The following is a 21790-nucleotide window of genomic DNA, read 5'->3' as shown; positions in this document are numbered from 1 at the left end:
CTGCAATTTTGGGTATATTTCTGCAACGGAGTAAATAGTAAGCCAATGCTACTTACGATTTCCTTGGTATACAAGTTTATCAAGTACATAATACCAAGGATTCTCAACTCTGGAATCTACCAAGCTAAATAAATGCAATCATGAGAATGGTCCAACCTAGGAACCAGTGAGAGGGAAAAGACAGTGTTCTCAAGATGATGGAGTCTTAAATCCACAAAGAGCAAGATGGCAGTGAGGTGCAAGCAAGTACAGCCAACAAACAAGGCTGGGTTCATCGCTGATGAACATCATGAGGACTTATGCACACCTTTAAGTCTGGGTACAGCTAGATGGTGGGACTTCTAATGTATGATTTACTTTACTGTTGCTGTGATAAAATACCACAGCCAAGACAACTGTAGAATGAAGGGCTTCCACTGGGATAGAATCCATGATGGCAGAAAGAAGGGAGCAGCGGGCAGGAACAACTGGGAGCTGAGACCAGAGGCTGAGGGCTCAAATCTCAAAACACAACCAGGAAGCAGAGATAACTTGAAATGATGTTGAGACTTTCTCCAAAGCCCACTTCCAATGATACACTCCTTCCAACAAGGCAATACTTCCCAAGACTCCCCAAAAACTGCAACCAAGTGGGAACCAAGAATTTAAATGCCTGAGACTATGGGGGGACATTTCTTATTGAAATCACTGTAATTTATTTTCCTTGGTTGAAATTTTCTATACACTTTTCTCTCATAAAAAATCTCTGAGAGTACCAGAAGCAACCAGTTCTTTTATGTATGCTAGCAATCAGGCTAGCCTTGAACACTCTATATAGATTAGGATGGCTTTGAACTACTGACGACCTTGAAGTTCTGATCTTCTTGCTTCCACCTCCAGCATGATGGGATTACCGGTGTATACCAACATACCCAGATTTTTCAGTGCTGGGGATCAAACCCAGGGCCTATTGCATTCTAGGTAAGCACTCTATCAGTATTTTACTTTTCCATTAAAATTTTTTTTTTAAATTTATTGGTATGGGTGCTTTGCCTACATGTGTGTCATGTGCATGTCTGGTGCCCACAGAGGCTAGAAGAAGGCATCAGATCCCCTAGAGTTACAGACAGTTGTGAGTTGATTGCCATGTAGGTGCTGGGAATTGAATGCAGGTCCTTTCTTTGGAAGAGCAGCCAATGACTCTTTATGGCTGAGCCATCTCTCCAGACTCCCTACATTTTATTTTTACGTAAGCTTTACCTTTTCTTTTTCACGATCAATTAAGGAAAACAAATATTCAAAACTTCGTGGGATTACTCCTCTCAGATTATGAGAAAAATTATCAGAGTCTGATGGTCCTGAGAAAAAAAGAATAAACAAAAATCTTTTATTCTGACAATCCTTTAAAATAGCAATAGCAAAAGGCAGTTTATACAGAAATAGAATGATATACAGTATAATTAATTTCCTAGTTCTGTTTCAAGCAAGTTACATTTACACCTGTGAAAGACTAAGTAATAAAACTGTCCATTAGTGATACTGAAGGAAGGCCCACAGCAGCCACCAACCAATTCTAAACATAGGTGTGATCTATTTCAACTGTCAGGTACTGACATGACTGTACTCTATTTATGCATGTGACCTTTGTTTTCACAGGCTGTGATAGTTTGAATAGGAATGGTCCCCCATAGGCTCCTATATTTGAATGCTTGGCCTGCAGTTAGTTGTACCTAGAGTTTTTCTGCCTGGCCCACAGTCAGGACAAATCTCTGTCATCCGCCAGTCTCAAGGCCGCTCAGACCCAACCAAGTAAACACAGAGACTTATATTGCATACAAACTGTATGGCCGTGGAAGACTTCTTATATCTTAAATCAACCCATTTCTATAAATCTACACCTTGCCATGTGGCTTGTGGCTTATCGGTATCTTCACATGTTGCTTGTCATGGTGGCGGCTGGCAGTGACTCCTTCCACCTTCCTGTTCTTTCTTTTCTCCTCTCTCTTAGTCCCACCTATACTTCCTGCCTAGCCACTGGTCAATCAGTGTTTTATTTATTGACCAATCAGAGCAATCTGACATACAGACCATCTCACAGCAGTTAGTGGAACTGTTTGAAAAGGATTAGGAGGTGTGGACTTTTTGAAGGAGGTGTGTCACTGGTAATGGGCTTTGAGGTTTCAAAAGCCCATACCATTCTCAAATAACTAACTCTCCAGGCTTCCTGCTTGTGGATTATACGTAAGTAAGGTCTCAGCTACTGCTCCAGTGACATATCTGTCTACCTGCTGCCATGCCCCCGCCCCGCCATGAGAGTCATGGACTCACCCTCTAAAACTGTAAGCCCCGATTAACTCTTTATTTTCTAAGTTGCCTTGGTCATGGTGTCTCTTCACAGGAAGACAAGAGTAACTAAGACACAGACTGACCTGCTCTCTGAGTCATGGACCCACACTGTGTGTGTTCTGAGATTCGGAATTTTCAACTATAAAATGGGGGTATTAATGTCAATAACCAGAGAGTTGTTGAAAGAACTGAAAGTCTGAAAATAAATCACAGTTTACATCAAGCACACTAAGTACTAAAAATTAGGATTTGCTATCATTTTTTTAATTGGGCAGTAAAAACCACACCAGTAAGGACACAGTAATGACATCTCCACAGATTCCTAGCAGACAGAAATGCAGAGTGGTGTTTCTATTTTGTTACAACTGAGAAGGACAGATGTGTAAGAGTTGTAAGGAGTACTCCTTTCAGCATGCAATATGGTATTTATATACTGATGGACCTCTGCAGTTCCTAGCTGACAAGTTCTGCATCCCTTGTTATTCCTAAGTGAACAGAGTGATAAGAATACCCTTTCCTCAAGAATTTTTGCTTCTGTCACTGATTCCTGAAGCAGCTACACAACAGATCAGAGCAATGAAGGAGAAAGACAATTTACAACAAGCCCACTCAAAATTGCATGATGCTAATGAAGTCATGTTTAGAAAGTTCTTAAATAATGACAGGAGGAGGGGTTGGAGGCTAGCAGAACCACATGATCAAATGTCTCACCTACCAACCTCAAGGAGGAGGGGAAGAGACACTGAAGGTAAAGTTGATTACCGGTCAATGCTTTACAGTCATTCCCAAAACAAATTTCACCCCCCACCCCCCACCCCGCAAATACAGAGGGCTGGAGAAACAGGTCAGCAGTTACGACTGCTTCCTCTTTGTGATGGCTAGACTTTATGTCAACTTGACATAAGCTAGGCTCATCTTGGAGGAAGGAACCTTGTGGTGATATATTGTGTAGCCTAATAAACTTGCCTGAGGATCAGAGGACAGAGCAATCCACTAGATTAGATGTAGAGGCCAGACAGTGGTGGCACACACCCTTAATCCTATCACTTGGGAGGCAGAGATCATCCAGATCTCTGTGAGTTCAAGGCCACACTGGAAACAGAGCCAGGCAGTGGTGGCACACACCTTTAATCCCAGTATTGGAAGCACACACCTTTAATCCAGGAAGTGATGGCTGGGTGGAGAAAGGTATATAAGGCTGAGGAAACAGAAACTAAAGCAGTTCAGCTGAGACCCATTTGGATGAGGACTCAGAGGATTTCAGTTAAGAGAATCCGTGGAGTTGGTGAGGTGGTGGCTGTGGCTTGCTCTGCTTCTCTGAACTTTGAGCTTTCACCCCAATATCTAGCTCTGGGTTTATGTTTTTTTTTCTTAAAAAGACCATTTAAGATTCAAACAACAACCTCAATTGAGAAATTCCTCCAAAAGATCAGGCAAGCCTGTAGGGTATTTTCTTAATTAGTGATTAATGTGGAAAGGTTCAGCTCACTGTGGGTGGGGCCACCCCTAAGCTGGTGGTCCTGGGTTCTATAAGAAAGCAGGTTGAGTAAGCCAGTAAGGAGTATTCCTCTATGGTTTCTGCAACAGCTTCTGCCTCCAAATTCCTGTCCTGTTTAAGTTCTTGTCCTGACTTCCTTTGATGATGAACAGTGATGTGGAAATGTAAGCAAAATAAGCAAAACCCTTTCCTCCCCAAAGTGCTTTTGGGTATGGTATTTTATCACAGCAATAGAAACTCTAACCTAAGTACCAGAACTCAATTTCCAGCACCCATATCATGTGACTCACAACTAACCGCCTGTTGCCTCAGCTCCAGGGGGATCCAGTGCCCTCTTCTGGCCTCTGTAGGCATCTGAACAGAAGTGCACATACACCCCATACACATAAAAATACATGTTTTAAAAAAAGTCAAAAAGACGGCTCTGGGAACTTGTGAATAGCTAATACAACTCATGGGTACTTCCATGAGGTGAACAAGAGCACACCCATGTCATAGGAGTGATGAACCCCACTCCAGAGACAGAAACTCCTCTCTTCCAGACTCCACTAACCCCTCCTGTTATCTCTTCATCTGACTGTGTGACAATATCAACTTGACTGGATAGAGAAATGCCTAGGTTAGTACAGCAAAGGTTTACTTTGCTTAGGTTTGTCTTCAAGGACTCTCATGCCAGGGATAATTAACTATAGAGAAGGTGCCTTGGATGTTGGTCTCACGATCCTACAGGCTAGGCCCAGAAGATGGAGGAAATGGGGAAGGGGAAGCACACTAGCACAGGCAATCTGCCTCTCTTCCTGGCCACCATAAGCAACAACTGTGTTCTGTCACCTCTGCCATGATTTTTTGTCTCACCATGACACCCCAGCCATCCATAGACTGAAACCAGGGCCCTAAAATAAGTCCTTCCCCCTTTAAACTGTTTTCAGGTATTTTTTCAGTAACCAAGTAATGCTTTCATATGCTGTTTATTTGTAATCTTTCAAGATAAGCCCTTATGATAAACTAGTTTCCTTGAGTCCTGTGAAGCTTTATAGCAGTGGTTCTCAACCTTCTTCATACTCTGTAATACAGCTCCACATATTGTGGTGACCCCAACCATAAAATTATTTTTGTTGCTACTTCATGCTACTGTTATGAATTATAATGTAAATATCTGATATACAAGCCCTGTGAGAGTCCCAACCGACACATTGCAAATAGCAAACTTAAGGGTTGTGGTTGTGGGAACCTCAGTTTATAGCTGTTTTGTTTTGCAACATGGGTCACAAAGCAAAGCTTATAATTAGCACCTGCAGTGGGGAAGGCAGTCTGCCTTGGGAACTGAGCCTAAACCTACAGGAACCAGCACAAGCTTCAAGTAGATGAATGAAAAATGAATTGCACTAGGGGGACACACAGCTGATAACTTGCTTGCTGGTGGGGAGAAATTCTCATACCTTGTGAAGTCTTGTGTGTTAACTGTGAAGAGCTAAAGAATCTCACTATGTAGGCCTACTCAGAAGCTGCAACACCAGCTTTTGCCAAGGACTAAGGAATCCCAGCTTCCAGTTATGGATCCTACTACCTGAAGCCTGCAACAGCTGCATTGGAACCATCTGTTCTGCTTCAGACCTGCCTGCTACCGGCACTCTCTGGTGTCAAATGCAAAGAGCTACAAATGCTGCCAACAATCACCCTCTGAAAAGCTTCTCCTTGCCTACCTATAATTTCTGAGTAGGAAAAAACTAAACAGTGAGCTGAATGGTTATACCAGATGAAAGTTTGTTTTCCTACAGACAACTATAGCAGTAATTAGTTAGAAAAGGTCTAGGCAGGTTCAAGCCAAACAGGGTCCCAGCAATGAGAAGGAAGAAGGTGACATGGAGTCCCATCCGTAACCAAGAAGCCATTTGCAACCGATACTCACTGACAAAGGAAAAATTAGTTTTCTCCAATGGAGTGTCACTGGGTATACCCACCACACTCCAGGGCAGACCCTATGCCCAGGAGTAGTTGGCTAACATAAAATGAACTTCATGGACTTTTTTTGTTTGGGCATTTTTTGTCTTATTGGTCTTTTGCTTGTTTGATTTTCTTTCTTCTTTTTTTTTTGAGAAGGTGGGGGGTGATGGTAGTGTGGTAGCAAACACCTTAACACCTTTAATCCCAGCACTCAGGAAGCACACTGGCTCACTGCTTGTTTGATGCCAGCCTGATCTACACGGAGTTCAAGGATAGCGAGGGCAACATCGTGAGACCCTGTTACAAACAGGAAAAGAGAAGAACAAGTGTAGCTGAGAGTGGTGATGCGCATTGGCGATCCCAGGACAAAGAGACCAAAGCAAGCATACTGCTGCAAGTTCACAGTCAGCCCGGCGAACACAGCCACCCACGCTCAGAAAACAAAATGACATAGACGGTATTATAAATATTAGTTAAGTATGCTCTAGAGACCAAAGGAACTAACAGACGGCTGGGATACAGGGAAGTAATGAAAACCTTACAATTGTCTTGTACAGGCTTGCAGCATGCACTGAGAAGTTTGTGAATGGTCCTTGTAAACTGTACTTTAAGGATACAGACTGGGTGGAGGGCACACCTGCAATCCCAGCAGTTGGGAGCTGGAGATAGGAGGATGAAGTTCAACCTCATCTGTGGCTACATGGTGAGTCTGAGATCAACCTAGTCTACATGAGATCCTGGTTTGTTTGGTTTTTTTGGTTTTTTGTTTTTTTTTTGGTGGTGGTGGGGAGCTCACTGGGGAGGGACTCACACAGAAAGGAAAGAAAGAAGGAGCTAGGCAAGGCCTGTTCTATGTAGCAAGTTCCAGTACAGGTAGAGCTACACAGTAAGACCGTTTCAAAAAAAAAGAAAAAGAAAAAGAAAGGAAGGGAGCAGATATGCATAATAGGTAGAAAAATAATATTAGAAACATGAGTGATTTTACATTATTTTTCCATAAAATTTCATTTGTAGACATTCCAAAGCAAGCAAACATAATGAGGAGAACAATCTTAATATCAGCTGCTTTAGGGGAATAGGGTAAGAGTCATAAACCAGGGATCTGGTCCTTGGTAGTATTTATGCACACACACACATGAACACATAAGTAATATGATTATATCTATTTGTAAACACACACACACAAAATTGTGTCTAGCACTCAATCTATACCTAGTCTATGCCAAGCATTGAGCTGAGGAATATAGCTATAATCAGGATTAACAAACAGACTATCCAGGAATTCACAACCTGGTAGAAACATGGGAAACATCCCTATTTTTATGAAAGTAACATACAAAAAATAATGCCTTCCCCTAAAACCTGTTCCAAGTGGTCACCATAGAAAGTGCAGTTAGCCAGCAAACACTGGTCTTGACTTACCCATCATAGTAAATGTCTTCCCTGAGCCAGTCTGCCCACTGAAAAAAACAAAATTTTATGTTATTTTCACACATAAAATTCAGATTAACCTTCTAATTTAGTATGGTCTACTAAGATGTAATGGGATAATCCTCTCCAGACTGCTCTGCAATCTTCTCTTCCTTTAATTAATTGTACCTCAGATATCTCAGTCAGTAAACAGATGCTTTTTTTTTTTGGTTTTTTGAGACAGGGTTTCTCTGTGTGGCTTTGGAGCCTGTCCTGGAACTCACTCTGTAGCCCAGGCTGGCCTCAAACTCACAGAGATCTGCCTGCCTCTGCTCCCAGTGCTGGGATTAAAGGCTGCGCCACCACCGCCCAGCAAGCCTATCTCATTTTTTATAAATAGCTACAACAGTATTTTATGGATACAGAATCTTCAGGCATAATTTATTGAACCAGAATCAAGCAGATTTGTTTCTAATTTTTGCTAAATAATGTAGTAATTTTGAAGTTCTCTGCCTTGAAAAGATATTTAAATGACTTTATTTTAAAATACGCTTAAGGCTGTACATAGTGGGAAATGCCTTTAATCCCAGTATGAGGCAGAGGCAGGCAGATCTCTGAGATCTGTATGATCACCCAACCAATAAATCACTTGTTTATCTCCAAGTTCTACCCACAAACATAAAAAGGAATTTGAATTAATATATTAATGAATGCACCTAAAATATTCCTATAGAGCTGGACATAGTAGTGCACGCCTTTAATCCCAGCACTCAGGAGGCAGAGGCAAGCAGAGTTCTGTGAATTCAAGGTCTATATGTCAAGTTCCAGGAAACCCAGAGCTGCTCAGAGAGACCCTTCCTCTAAATAAATAAATAAACAAATAAGCAAACACATAAATAAGCAAGCAAGCCAGCTTATAGAGTTGCCAACAAAAACAGTTCTGAAGATATGCAATCTGTGGCAATTGTGGCTATTTTAAAGTCATTTTGAATTTCACCATTCAAAATAATCTAGAGAGAAAATTCTTGCTGCTATGGGAAGACATGATGGACTGGCTTTCTACATCAGGTCTTAAAAGGGGACATTTAAAGTCCCTCGCTCCAAATCTTCAGATGTGAGTACACGGTATACAGAAACCAAGAAAATAAAACAGGACCATTGCCAGGATAGAGGGGTTAGGGAGCAAGAGAGAGGAGAATAGCAGGGTACAATAGTCTGATCCAAGAAATGGGAAGGGGCAGGCTCTTTGGGGAACAGGATGGAGGTAAATATAGAAGGAGGGAAGAAAATAAAATAACAATAAGGATATCTGAAAAAGCCATAAGAAATCACACTGTTAATTATTTACTTTAAAAAAGACTAAAATACATGTAACGCATATATATATATAAATAAATTTTTCTCATCTGGGTCAAAGACCACCTAACAAAATACCAGACATGAGAAGCCCTCTTATATGTTGGGCAGGGCTGTCCAAGAGACTCCTAGAACATAGAGCCTATTGCTGTTGCCCTCCAAGAGATGGAAGGTAAGTCCCTATTGCTAAAGACACCATACATTTTAGAACAGGTCCCAGAGACCCAAGCTAGAATGATCTGAAAGCCTTTTCCCTGCAGACTAGTTCTCATGAAAAGGGAACCGTATATAAATACTTTACAGTTAATATTTTTCTCACAGTGATACACATTAATTCTGAAACTGCTTTACATGTATCCTAAGGTTGAATAAGTTAATAAAAGGATGATAGACAGTGAAAGGTTTATCACCAACAGCAAGGGTAGTAAACAGGAAAGAAAAGCTAAACATGCGTTTATACTGACGGCTAGCTCCAGTAACCAGTGTTTATTATATGTCAACTTCCAGGAAAGGCAGAGATGCTCAGCTTAGCATGACAGCTACGTGAATGGATGACACAGAAACAGCTCCAGACCTCTGCAGACACAGGGCATGCACATATGTTTCCTAGCCTGTCTGCTGAGAAAGCCTCAGAACAGTCACTCTCCAGCAGTAATAAACACATCTAAGGGGCCAAATCTTGGTTTCTCATTACTATTTTCAAAAAAAGTTACCAGGATTTTATTCTAGAACTAGTTTAGGGGAAATGTAAGAGCTTGGAAAGTCATGTAACATGATACAGCAAGGAAGTGCTCAAAAACCCAAGGGCAGACTATGTGAAGGGGGCACAGAGACTTCAAAGAGCACCCATGACCAAGGATGGAACAAAAGACTACATCACTAGATTACAACCCAAAGTATAACAGAAACAGACATGACTATATCTCATATAAACAGATGAATAAACAAATGGAGAAACAGACAAACCTTTCTTTCTGAAAAATTCCAAATATCATTCTCCTCTCCAAGAGGTGGAGCTCAATCCACTCACCTTGATTACCCAGGTAAGGGTGACTTATAACAGGTGTCTCTAAAAATCCAAAAACCTTTGTCAGGAGTGAAAAGCAGGAAGAGTCACTGCTCTGAGCCAAGTAAGGTGAATGGTCTCTAAACTAGGAAAGGAGAAGATATTTTCATGTACAGCTTCCAGAAGAATGAAGCTCCACAAACAGCTTAATCTTAGCCCTGTAAGATCCATGTTGAACTTCTGACTTAAGAGAACTGTAAAATAAATCTGTTATTTTATGCCGCTAAGTTTGGGGTGACTTATTAACACAGCAATAAGTAGGAACCAATACAAGCACTATCATACCTTTAGATGTAGACAGACAACAACTTACTATGCAAAGATGGTCCCATTATAACCGCTCATGCAAGACTCCACAATGCTTTTAGCCACCGTTGAGAATACAGACTCCTAAGATATAAGCACCAAACATGTTAAATAAAAATACTTCTAGCCTACATCTCCTCATATAATAAAAACTAAGTGCTTAGACTTTAAGACCTATGATTACTTGAAGGTTGCATCTACTTAAGACAAATGGCTGGACGATAAAAGGTAGAACTACAAATATCGTTAGGTCCATTAATCTCTAATACAGTCATAGGTTTAAAGTGTACCTATTGCTTTGGAGCAACATGGCCAGGGAAACATAAAAAAACTTGACCACTTGGCACTATCTGAGAAACCTAACAGTGTCAACTTTATTGTTTTAACCTCAGCAATTTCTATAATACAGCACAGTTTTATTACTTTTTAAAGTATTGATATTGCTTACAAGTGTATTTCAATTCTTTGGGTGTGTGTGTATATATATATATATATAATTAAGAGCACTCATTGCTTTTGTATAGGACATGTGTTTGTATACATACATACATACACACACACACACACACACACACACACACACGTATATATGTAAGTATGTATGCATGTATGTATGTATGTATGTACAGATATGTGTGTGTGTGTGTGTGTGTGTGTGTGCATGTGTAGGGGGTGCAAATGACATTGTGGCTGTTGTTCCTCGGGTGCTATCCACTGTAGTTTTTCATTTGATTTAATTTTGTGACAAAGTCAGCTAGGTAGGCTGACCAGTGAGTCCCAGTGATCCATATTTTTGCCTTCCCACCACTGGGATTACAATGTGGGGCCACCAAACCTGGCTTTGCTTACACATGGGATCTGGGGATCAAACTTGGGTCCTTAGTACTTTAGTGATTCCAATATCTCCTAACCATTTCAATTTTTTAGTAAAAAAAAAAAAAATTGTCTTTAAAAAAAAAAAAGCAAGCTGGGCATAGTAGTGAACACCTTTGATCCCAGCACTTGGGAGGCAGAGGTAGGCAGGAGTTCAAGGCCAGCCTGGACTACATAGTGAATTCCAAAGTTAAGACCCTACCTCATGGTGGGGAGCATGCAGGTGACTGGAGACATAGCTCAGTAGTTAGGAGGAGCACTACTGGCTGCTCTTCCAGAGGACCTTGGTTTGATTCTCAGCACCCACATGTTGGACTCATAACTGTAGTAACTCTTGTTCTAAGGGATCTGACACCTTCCTCTAGTCTCAGAAGGCACTGGGCACACATGTGGTACACAGACATATATGCAGGCAAAATACCCATACATATAAACTGACTTTTTAAATGCATATGGGGCTGGAGAGTAGGCTCAGTGATTAAGAGCACTCATTGCTTTGTACAGGACCTGTGTTTGATTCCCAGAATGCACATGGCGGTTTACAACTATCCAAAACTATAATTCCAGGACATCTGACACCCTCTTCTGACCTCTAAGGACACCAGGCATACACATAACACACACATACGTATATACATGCAGGCAAAACACTCAATACATATAAGATAGACATTTAAATGAATGCATATAAATTTTTTATATTACATATAAATATTATTATCACAAAATTCATAGTTCTATATTTTCTTCACTTATTTTGTCACTAGTTTGTTCTAAAAGTATTTTTGTTTTATTTTTACTTATAAGTAGATGCAGTTTATCAACAATGTAAGAATTCTTAAACCTAAACTGTCCATAAGCTACATGTGGCTACTGAAAGCCTGATGTAGGTTATTAGTCCAAATAGAGATGTTGTATAGGTGCAAAATATATAGGAGATTTTCTTCTAATGGGAAATACTTCTTATTTTTGGTTTGTCCTGGAACTCACTCTAGACTGGACTGGCCTCGAACTCACAGATATCCGCCTGCCTCTGCTTCCCAAGTGCTGAAAATAAAGGCATGTGCCACCACTGCCTGGTTGGGAAATACCTTAATAACAGTTACATTATTTACATATTGAAGTGGTATTTTGGACACATTGAGTTAAATAATATACATGATTAATAATCAATTTTACCTGTTTCTTTTTTTTCTTCACACTGTTTCTACTAAGATATTTTAAATTATAAGTGTAGCTCATTTTACATTTCAATTGAGTAGCAATTCCCTAGCTGAAAAGAAAAAAGTTCTAAATATTTTACAAAACAAACAAACAAACAAACAAACATCAAGTGTATAATAAAGACCTGTGAGGGGCTGGGACTCCATTCATTGAGCAGAGTGCTTGCCTAGTATGGGCAAAGCCCTACATTCAATCCCCAGCACTTCACCAGGCATCCTGGTACATGCCTGTAATCTCAGCACTCAGGAATTAGAGGCAAGCAGATCTGAAGTCTAAGGTCATCTCTGGCTACACAGTGTGCTTCAGACTAGCCTGGGATACACAAGACCCTATCTCAAAGGAAAAAATAAAGACTGTGATGTCTGATACAGTAAACATTAGCTACATGTGTCCAACTTGGATCATCCAACATATTAGCCAAATTTTAAATGTTTAAGAGGCATGTATGGCTAATGTACCCAAGGAATCAAATTTTAAATTTTATTTAGTTTTAATTAAAGTTAATTCACCACATGGCCAGAGGTTACTGTAGCAGGTCAAATATTAAATATTTCCATCACTGTAGGAGGTTTTGCTAGACAGTGGCATTAGATTTTTAACTAAATTGGATTTAATTATAAAAGCAGTCATCAGAGCTGGAGATATGGCTCAGTGGTTAAGAGCACTGGCTGCTCTTCCAGAGGACTTGGGTTCAATTCCCAGCACCCACATGGCAGCTCACAACTGTCTTTACTCCTGTTCCAGGAGATCTAATGCCCTCATACAGACAGATCTGCAGGCAAAACACCAATGTACACAAAATAAAGATAAATAAATAAAAAATAAAAGCAGAGCCAGGTGGTGGTGGTGGCGGCAGTGCACGACTTTAATCCCAGTACTCGGGAGGGAGAGCCAAGTAGATCTCTGTGAGTTTGAGGCTAGCCTGGTCTACAGAGAGAGATCCAGGCCAGGCACCAAAACTATGCAGAGAAACCCTGTCTCAAAAAAACCAAAAAAATTAAATTAAATAAAAAAATAAAATAAAAGCAGTTATCAAAGGGCAGTAGTGGCACACGTCTTTAATCCCAGCACTTGGGAGGCAGAGACAGGTGGATCTCTGTGAGTTCAAGGCCAGCCTGGTCTAAAGAGTGAGATTCAGGACAGGCACCAAAACTACGCAGAGAAACCCTGTCTCAAAAAACCAAAAAAACAGGAATTAAACTCCTTCTCAATGGCTGAAAAACAAACAAACAAAACAAAACGAAAAGCAGTTACTGACATAACAGTATCTTTTTAAAACCTGTGCATGTGGAGGGCAGGCACAGATGAAGAGGTCAGAGGACAATTCTGTGGAGTAAGTTCTCTCCTCCAATCTTTATGTGGGTTCTGGGGTTTAAACTCAGCTAGTGAGACCTTTGAAGCAAGTGATTTTACCCACTGAGCTATCTTAAATGGCTCACAGTCATCTTAAATCCTTGAACTAGAAAGTCAACTCTATTTAGTGATTGTTTACATGGCTCTGAAATTGTCATTTATTTCATCAGTATGTATAAAAAGAAACAAAAAGCAGGTTTGTTTGATTCTGGAACATAGTTTGATGAACAAAGAAGACAACTGCCTAATAAAATTAGATTTAAAATATTTATGGAAGTTTTAGCTTTCTTATCTGAAATCTGTCCAACTAAAAAGTGATCAGAAATTGAATCACAACAAATAAAGCCTCACATATTCCAAATGAAAGGGTAAGTTTCCAATGATCACTACCTGAGTGGTGTCCATGCCTGCAACATAATCAAATACAAAGGTCTTGGGGTCTGGGTTGGAGTGGAGCCGGAGAGTGGTCTGGGAGAGTACAGATAAGCATAAGGTGTGCTCTCCATCCGCTGATCTAGTGCCCTCTGCAGGACGAATTCTCACAAAAACTTTGATGGCATCACCTTCATTACTAAGACCAAAACAAAAAGTAATAGGTAAGTTTACTGGGGAAAGGAAACTACAAAATAAACTAATCTCAAATTGCCTGTAGCATTTCTATAATGAGTCCAAGTCCTAGGCCTACTCCACTGAAATTCACTCCTTTTAATTTTCACATAACTCACACCCTTTAAAGATTTATTTCCCAGCAGATATCTTCACAAACCTTTACTGCAAAGAAAATCAAAGTCAGTTATTTCAAGGAGCTCAGTGTTGCTTTCCTGTTATTTCTCTCTTACTAGTACTAACAAGTCTTCCCAAGAAATTATCATGCCATTCACTCCAGATTTTCACTGAGAATTGGGATGGTATGGAAAGTATGCATTTTTCTTATACTTCCAGCTAGTTGAACACAAGCTAAATTTTGAACTAAGCACCTCTGACCATACTAAACAGTTACCTTAAAAACACTATATCCTTAATTTTTCTCATCAGCAAGACTTTTTCTTACCTTGACTGGGAAGAATGAGAATTTGTCACATTTCGTAACTCAGCTAGAAAAAGAAGATAAGAGATCTGTAAGGATAAAAGGACAAAAATAAAAGCAAAACTCTCACCTCAGCAATTAGGCCTCAATTCCTTGGAGCCTGGCCTTAGTAACTTATCATATCTTACATAGACATCTGGAGCCAGCTCATGACTCCTGAACAAATGGCCAGTCCCAATAAAAATGATTTACATTGTAAAATTTCCTAGTTAGTAAGACAGTGAGATGCTTGCCTATCTGTCCCAACCTGGACCCTACACAAATGGCTCACAGGACTAAGCAACATGCCCCTGAACTACTATAAAACCTCTACCTTCTCTCTGCCTTGGTCGTCTCTCATAAACTGGTCTAGGGAACTGACATGCTGTCTTCTTGCAGCATATCTAAAGAACTTCTCTGTGTGCCTTCTGGGAACTGGGCAAGTCTTTACCACCTGTTTCACCTTTCTTTTCTGTGCCACTTCATAGAACAAGATCATTAGAGGTAATTATAGTTACATTATATACTAAGTGCAAGGCTGGGGACCAACAAAGGAAAAACAATTCATTATGGAAATCTTTTCCTCAGTTATTGATACACAACTTTCTCAGATCCCTTATATCTACATCCAAATCCTGGCCTCAATTCTCCTCCCCATTCAATCCCAGCCCATTATATCTGTGACCATATTCAGTCTCATGAGTTATGTTAGGTATATATTGATGATTTCCAAATTAATTAATTAATTAGAGACAAGGACTCATTAGCTCTGGCTGACTACAAACTCACAATAATTCACCCCTCTCTGCCTCTAAAATTCTGGTATTAAAACTACCTATTTGCTAATCTCCACTTGGATGTTAGGTAGGTTATGTTTGTCCAAATCTGAGCTCTCTCCACCATTGCAAATGTGCCACTATAACCATGATCCCCATGACCCCATGCTAAGAAAGAATGACTGGAGCTATAGGACAGAAGAGTTCTAGATCCTAGAGACACCTACGATCCATTCTGACCAGCTGAATGTGAACCCCACCTCTCGAACCAAGGCCTGACTCCATTGAACATCAGATCACAACACAGACAAAATTCCCACACCATTCTTGGCTCTGTTCAGATTCAAAGAAACTATTATTGTTATTATCATATCTATTACTCTTCCACCTTATAAAGCATACCTAAAGGAGTGCCTGATCCATAGTAAGCACACAATAACTATCTCTGAATGAATGAGACTAGGACAGTAACAAGTTGAAGCGTCTGCTCAGTGGGTAGAACATAAGACCCTTAATCTCAGGGTCGTGGGTACAAGCCTCACATTGGAAGTCAGATGAAGCGTGATCCTAATTAGTCTTAACAATAAAAACCAGCAGTCAGATATCAGGGTGAAAGCTGAAGATCAGAGAAGCAGAGCAGTCGCCACTAGTGACTTCTTACCTCTTCAGATCCTCAATTGGATGGGGCCAAGATCCTGTCTCCACCTCCCTATTTATAACTTTGTCTCCTCCTCCCAGGTGCTGGTATTAAAGGTGTGAGCCACCACTGCCTGGCCTCTATAGCTAACTAGTGGCTAGCTCTGCCCTCTGATCTCTAGGCAAGCTTTATTTGTCAGAACACAAACAAAATATCATACAATAAGTTCTACTCATACAAGAACTCAAAGCAAAAATGTTATCACAGAACTTCATTTCTGGAGATTATACTTCCACTTATACCTCAAATCAACACCTGTGAAGCAGGAAACAGACAAGACTACCAACCTACCACACCCCTACACCACCTTTCACAGTCCTCTCAAATGTTGGTAATGTGATAAAGAAAATAGCACTTTGCCAGGCGGTGGCACACACCTTTAATCCCAGTACTCAGGAGGCAGAGCCAGGTGGATCTCTGTGAGTTCGAGGCCAGCCTGGTCTACAAAGCGAGATCCAGGACAGGCTGCAAAACTACACAGAACTATACAGAGAAACCCTGTCTCGAAAAAAACCTATTAAGAAAAGGAAGGAAGGAAGGAAGGAAGGAAGGAAGGAAGGAAGGAAGGAAGGAAGGAAGGAAGGAAGGAAGGAAAAGAAAATGAAAGAAATAGCGCTTTAGTACCTGGTACAAAATTTAGTACCAAAATGAAAAGAAAGTCCAGGACACAAAAGGACGGCTTTCATGTTATGAAAGCTGAAATCTGAGTTCATGTTTTGGCTTATCCTTATCAACAGAACACAGCCTTTCAATCTGTCAGCCATGATGGGGTAGCAAGGATTTACTTACCTGTTTTAAGAAACTAGGAAACTGGACAAAAAATATGCAACAAGTTCTCAGACACTGGACAACAGACAGCATAGAAAAGTGATCCTGAGAGAAGGAAGCAAAGGCAGTGAGCTCTTGGATCACAAGCCACAGTGCAGGCTGGGAGAATCCAATTAGAGCTGAGGAGAAATGGTTTGGTTTGGGAAAGTAAATGCAGCTCGACTCCCGGGACAAAAAGAAAAAGCTGGAGCAGTTCATAATGAGAACAGCTCTGGATTGCCACAGATCTCCTGAGTGACCAGATATTAATGAACATGTGTGTGCAAGTTTTCAGTAAGTTAAAAGAATCCCAAAAGAAAATTCTTACCGCTCCCCAGTCCACCCCCAAAAGCAAAGCTACCTGAACAATGAGGTAAAATGAAACGAAGAATTTCATGGAGGAAGCCAGTGGCGTACACCTTAAATCCCATCACTCCAGAGGCAGATTCAGGAGGATCTCAGAGTCAGAGGCCAGCTGGTTTCTATAGCAAGCACCAGGACAGCTAGAACTACATAGACAGACCCTTCTCAATAAACATACTCCAGAGAAGCAGGCAGTTGTGCACAATTCCTGACTGAAACCTGAAGAGATGTTGTGAGAAGTGCTAGGACTAGGCATTCTGAATTCCTCTTCCATACCATCAGCCACTTCATTTTGCTACCTTTTGACCCAAGGTTAAGGAAGTATATGGTCTTATCATGCCGCTATCATAAATTCTGACATTACAAGGAAATCCCTTATATACATTCACTGTAAAAATTTTTTAACTTTGAGATCATGATGCGGCTGCCTAAAACATGTTAAATACTATTCATTGATGCTTTAGTCATGATAATTCAACCTAGAAACCTAAGTTCAAGATGAGACAGGAAAAAAAAGCCCATCAAAAACAGAACAAGCCGGGCGTTGGTGGGACGCTAATCAGTATCGGAGCAGAGGCAGGGATCTTGTAAGTTCGAGGCACTGGTAAATAGTCAGAAAGCCAAAGTACACAAAAACTCGAAAAAAAAAAAAAAAAAAAAAAAAAAAAAAAAAAACAGAACAAACTGTAATATGCTTACCTAAAGAACACCAAAGAGCAATGAAAAAGACCTAGGTGCTGCTGCCTATCATGGATGCCCACAGGCACAAAATTTCACAAAAGTCATTATAAGAAAAAAGAATATCAGTCTGATTTAGATGAGCTTCAAGAATAGATAAAACTAGTGAGTAGTAATAAAAATCAGAGTACTAGTTGAGGCTGAGGGAGTTACTGACTACAGGAATAGCTCTATTCCCAGCACTTGGGAGATGGAGGCAGGAGGTCAGAAGATCAAGATCATCTCTGGCTCCACAGAAATCTTAAGACCAGCCTGGTTTATGTGAGACCCTGTTTTTAAAAAGAATTATAATAAATACTGTGATGATACAAAAAAATAGGATAAGCATTTAAGATCCATAAAGTACCAATTTACATGCTTAAGTTCCCTTAATACTGAAAGTGGCAGAGGAGAAAAAGATGACACTAATTTTTCAGATAATGGTGTAATGGACTTAAAGGGTTAATTAAACAACTAATCAGGAAACAATTATAATTGACAAAGAGCTACAAACCTGAACACTGTAGTAAAATTCAATGTATAATTTCACAATCTTAAGCATCTCCTCATCCCATTCTCAAATCTTATTATCAGCTTTAAAAAAACAGACGGCAGCACTCATATACAACAGCTCACAGCCACTCATAATGCCAGCTCCTGGGTATCCAACCACTCCAAGGACACCCTGACACACACCATAGTTAAAAATAAAGAATTTAAGAAAGGTAACTTACAGGATTAAGCAAGAGGTGGCACTCACACAAAGTGAAGGTGTGGGGTTAAATCACTCTTCCGAATGAAAACAGATTGAGAATAGGTATTAGTCTACTCATAATCTGCAATTCCTTTTTCCATGTTTTTTTCCCCTCAGCCATCATCCACAGTCCAAAAACCACTAAATAGAAAATTCAGAACTAAACAAATCCTAAGTCTTTTTCTTTTTTTGAGACAAGATCTCAATATGAAGCCTGACCTCAAAACAGCCTACTCTCAGTAGCATGTTCTGCTACACAAATCCCTTGAGCCAGGGTCTTATCCACACTATATATGCTACTCTCCTAATAGCCTCAGCCTTTCGTTATCAGATCAACTAGGTATATGACAACGCTTGTGTTCGAGTGACTTTTGGAACCTAACTCTGTCACACTGTCTCTAGCATTTCCCTCACCAGGTGGACACCGTAGCACCTCATATGACAAAAGGAAAGACGAACACACTAAGAAACTATGTCAAAACCACTTTCACATAAATTACTGTATATTACTATAACTGCTGTATTTTATTATTAGCTTATCTCTGAGTATACTAAATTTACAGAGCATAGTTATCTATAGGGTTCTGTACTACGATGCAATTCTGGTTTCATGAATTCACAAAGTTTTGGAGGATGAAGAGTGGGAACTATTGTAAACAGATAGTTACAATTCGCTTTAAAATTCCCTCCTCTGAGGGCAGGCCACCAAAGGGAACGCAAATCCCTTTCCTTCAAGAAAGTCAGAAATGTGGAAGCAAGCAGCAAGTGGAGAGCGCAAGGGTCCGCCCTCAGGACACCAACACAAGAAGCTGGCAGGGAAACAGCAAGGTCCGGGGCACAGGAAGGGCGCGCGGGTGCGCAGGGGCTGAACCGGGCGCCTGCGCTCTGTGTGGAACCCAGTTCCCACCGTGTGCGCCGCCGTCCCCTCACACCGGCATTTGCCAGCGGCGATGATCTCACGAGACAGGTTCACAACTTACCTTTGCAGCCCGGGGCCATGGCGACCTCAGCCCGGATTCGCGACCACAGGGGCCGCCAGAATCCTCCCGCCGAAATGGCCGCGGATTTGAATTTGGCGCCGCCCACGTGCCACGCCTCCCGAGGGCCGGGATCGGGTGACGTCAGAGCATCCGCAACGTCAGAAGTCGGCGCGGGCGACGGCGCCTCTATCCTGCCGAGTGCGGCGAGTGGTCTGGGTGAGGACCGCCATGAGCAAGCGGAACCAGGTGTCGTATGTGCGGCCTGCCGAGCCCGCCTTCCTGTCCCGCTTCAAGGAGCGAGTCGGCTACAGGGAGGGGCCCACCGTAGAGACCAAGGTGAGTCAGCGGGTGTCGCACCACGTCGGATCCACGGTCTACACGCCAGTTCCGGCCCCTCGGTGTGGGCGTACCTGACAGGTCCCTCACTCGCGGCTAGCCCCTAGCCCGGTGGGCGTCGGACCCCAGGCCTGGCCTCTCTCAGAGTGCTGTTCTTGAAGATGACCTAGCCCTTAGGAGCTAGTTAAGACAGCTTCCCGGTCCTTTCTTTCTCACTTGCGGATCTCACTTTAAGTGAGCAAGGTGATTGACAGCGTCGTCCCCTTTTTCAGATAAGGAAATGGAGGCCACTTGATTAAATGACTCCAATCTAGAGTCTTTTGGGGAACTATCCAGGATTAGAAGTAGAATCCCTGCTGTTGTCCGGGTTGTGTGTCTCAGGATAGGGAGATGAAACAGTATTTCTCAAAGGAGTTTGTCTAATAAAGTTTGTGAACACAGTGTCGTCCTTGTTGCCTAGGAGCTGTGCACACGTCACACAAGAGGACGTGCGATTATCTTCAGAAGCAGTTCTAGAGGCTCTTTAGTCTTGGAGGCTACATAAATAAGAGTTGGCGTGGAGCAGTGGGGCTTCCTAGACACAGTTTGAGAGACAAAGGAGGCAGAGGAGTGGATATAGTCATGGACTGTTAAGTACTCAAACGTAAGAGTCTAGAGGGTGTGAAAGTGATATGGGATAGAGTATCGCAGTGGGCTAAGGCCAAGTCATGCAGGGTTTTCCACATAACAAGATGACTGCACAAAATTAAGTATTAGGCAATAATTTGAAAAATTAGGTGATTCTGTATTTCAAAGTATTATGCAAAGACTTTTCTAGTTAAAAAATATATGGTGCCTAGCTTTTAAACAAATCTGATTTAGCTGACAGAATACGTTTGTTACATGCATACAATGAGTACAGGGTTTCTGTTTGAGAAATTTCCTAAGTTAAACAATATGTACAGCATTGTTTATGTACAAAATGTTTTACATAATCATTTGTGTCTTTGAAAAGTAGCTGATAAGATATCTACTAAACTGAAGCTGTTAGGATATTAGATGTGCAGAGGTAGGAGAAAATAACTTTTACCTGTTATTTCCATAATTTGGTGGCTTGGATGGTGAGGTGGGGTTGTTTGGTGTTTTGTAGGCTAGATAGAAATGAATCCCACTGGACAAGTGCCCCTGGGTGAATGGCAGGTAGACCTGTTTTCTGCTGTGGTGAAGATAAGCTCTTTGAGTTAATTAATTCATTTTATATTCATTTCATGGATAGTTACCCATTTCACTTTAATAATTAGAGATGCTCACAGTGGCAGTGGTTGTGTTTGGTTAAAGGCTAGCAACCTACACATTATACTTATATTTTCTGTAGAAAATCCAGCCTCAGCTCCCAGATGATGATGGTAATCACAGTGACAAAGAAGACGAACAGCCTCAAGTAGTGGTTTTAAAAAAGGGAGACCTAACAGCCGAAGAAGTCATGAAAATTAAAGCAGAAATAAAGGCTGCCAAAGCAGGTATGTCCAAAAATTATTGTGTGTGACCTTTAGCAAGTGATCACCTCTGTGCCTCAAGTATCCATCAGTGAGAGACAATAAATGGACGTTCCTTAGTGCACTGTTTAAAGTGTCCTATTAAGAAAACAGGTCAACCAGTCAACAAAGATCTGTGTAATCAGTTAGTGCAAGTGTAGTATGTTATGTAGTGCACTTGTATTATTCCTAAACATCTGTTACATTGTTTTAGGGAGAAATATTGTGGTTCCAAACACATTTCAAAATAGAACCTGGTCGGGCGGTGGTGGCGCACGCCTTTAATCCCAGCACTCGGGAGGCAGAGGCAGGCGGATCTCTGTGAGTTCAAGGCCAGCCTGGGCTACCAAGTGAGTTCCAGGAAAGGCACAAAGCTACACAGAAAAGAACCTGATGAATTGGAAACACAGCTTGGTGGTAGAGCA

General features: G+C 41.2%; 2 protein-coding genes across 8 annotated transcripts in view; one reads left to right on the top strand and one right to left on the bottom strand.

Moving 5' to 3' along the window:
• Kif15 (kinesin family member 15) overlaps nucleotides 1–19632 on the bottom strand; it is a 68484-nt gene extending 48852 nt beyond the window's left edge. For all 3 annotated transcript variants that reach the window (XM_028890490.2, XM_037208069.1, XM_037208070.1), the window contains exons 1-6: nucleotides 19516–19632; nucleotides 14407–14449; nucleotides 13746–13926; nucleotides 9913–9989; nucleotides 7190–7227; nucleotides 1240–1337 (exon numbers count right to left, since the gene is read on the bottom strand). In XM_028890490.2, the coding sequence (XP_028746323.1) occupies nucleotides 1240–1337; nucleotides 7190–7227; nucleotides 9913–9989; nucleotides 13746–13926; nucleotides 14407–14449; nucleotides 19516–19534 (456 nt within the window). In that variant the 5' untranslated portion in view covers nucleotides 19535–19632. The remainder of the gene's footprint in view (nucleotides 1–1239; nucleotides 1338–7189; nucleotides 7228–9912; nucleotides 9990–13745; nucleotides 13927–14406; nucleotides 14450–19515) is intronic.
• A 36-nt stretch (nucleotides 19633–19668) lies between these two features.
• Nucleotides 19669–21790, top strand: part of Kiaa1143 (KIAA1143 ortholog) — a 29539-nt gene continuing 27417 nt past the window's right edge. For 4 of the 5 annotated variants that reach the window (XM_028890502.2, XM_028890504.2, XM_028890505.2 and 1 more), the window contains exons 1-2: nucleotides 19670–19851; nucleotides 21206–21350. In XM_028890502.2, the coding sequence (XP_028746335.1) occupies nucleotides 19744–19851; nucleotides 21206–21350 (253 nt within the window). In that variant the 5' untranslated portion in view covers nucleotides 19670–19743. Of the gene's footprint in view, nucleotides 19852–21205; nucleotides 21351–21790 lie in introns of all 5 variants that reach the window. The other variant, XM_037208072.1, reaches the window with a different exon arrangement.

Source organism: Peromyscus leucopus, chromosome 7, assembly GCF_004664715.2.
Source record: "Peromyscus leucopus breed LL Stock chromosome 7, UCI_PerLeu_2.1, whole genome shotgun sequence".
Taxonomy (NCBI): domain Eukaryota; kingdom Metazoa; phylum Chordata; class Mammalia; order Rodentia; family Cricetidae; genus Peromyscus; species Peromyscus leucopus.
The sequence above is the reverse complement of the archived record's forward strand: the minus strand, read 5'-3'. Positions and strand labels throughout refer to the sequence as shown.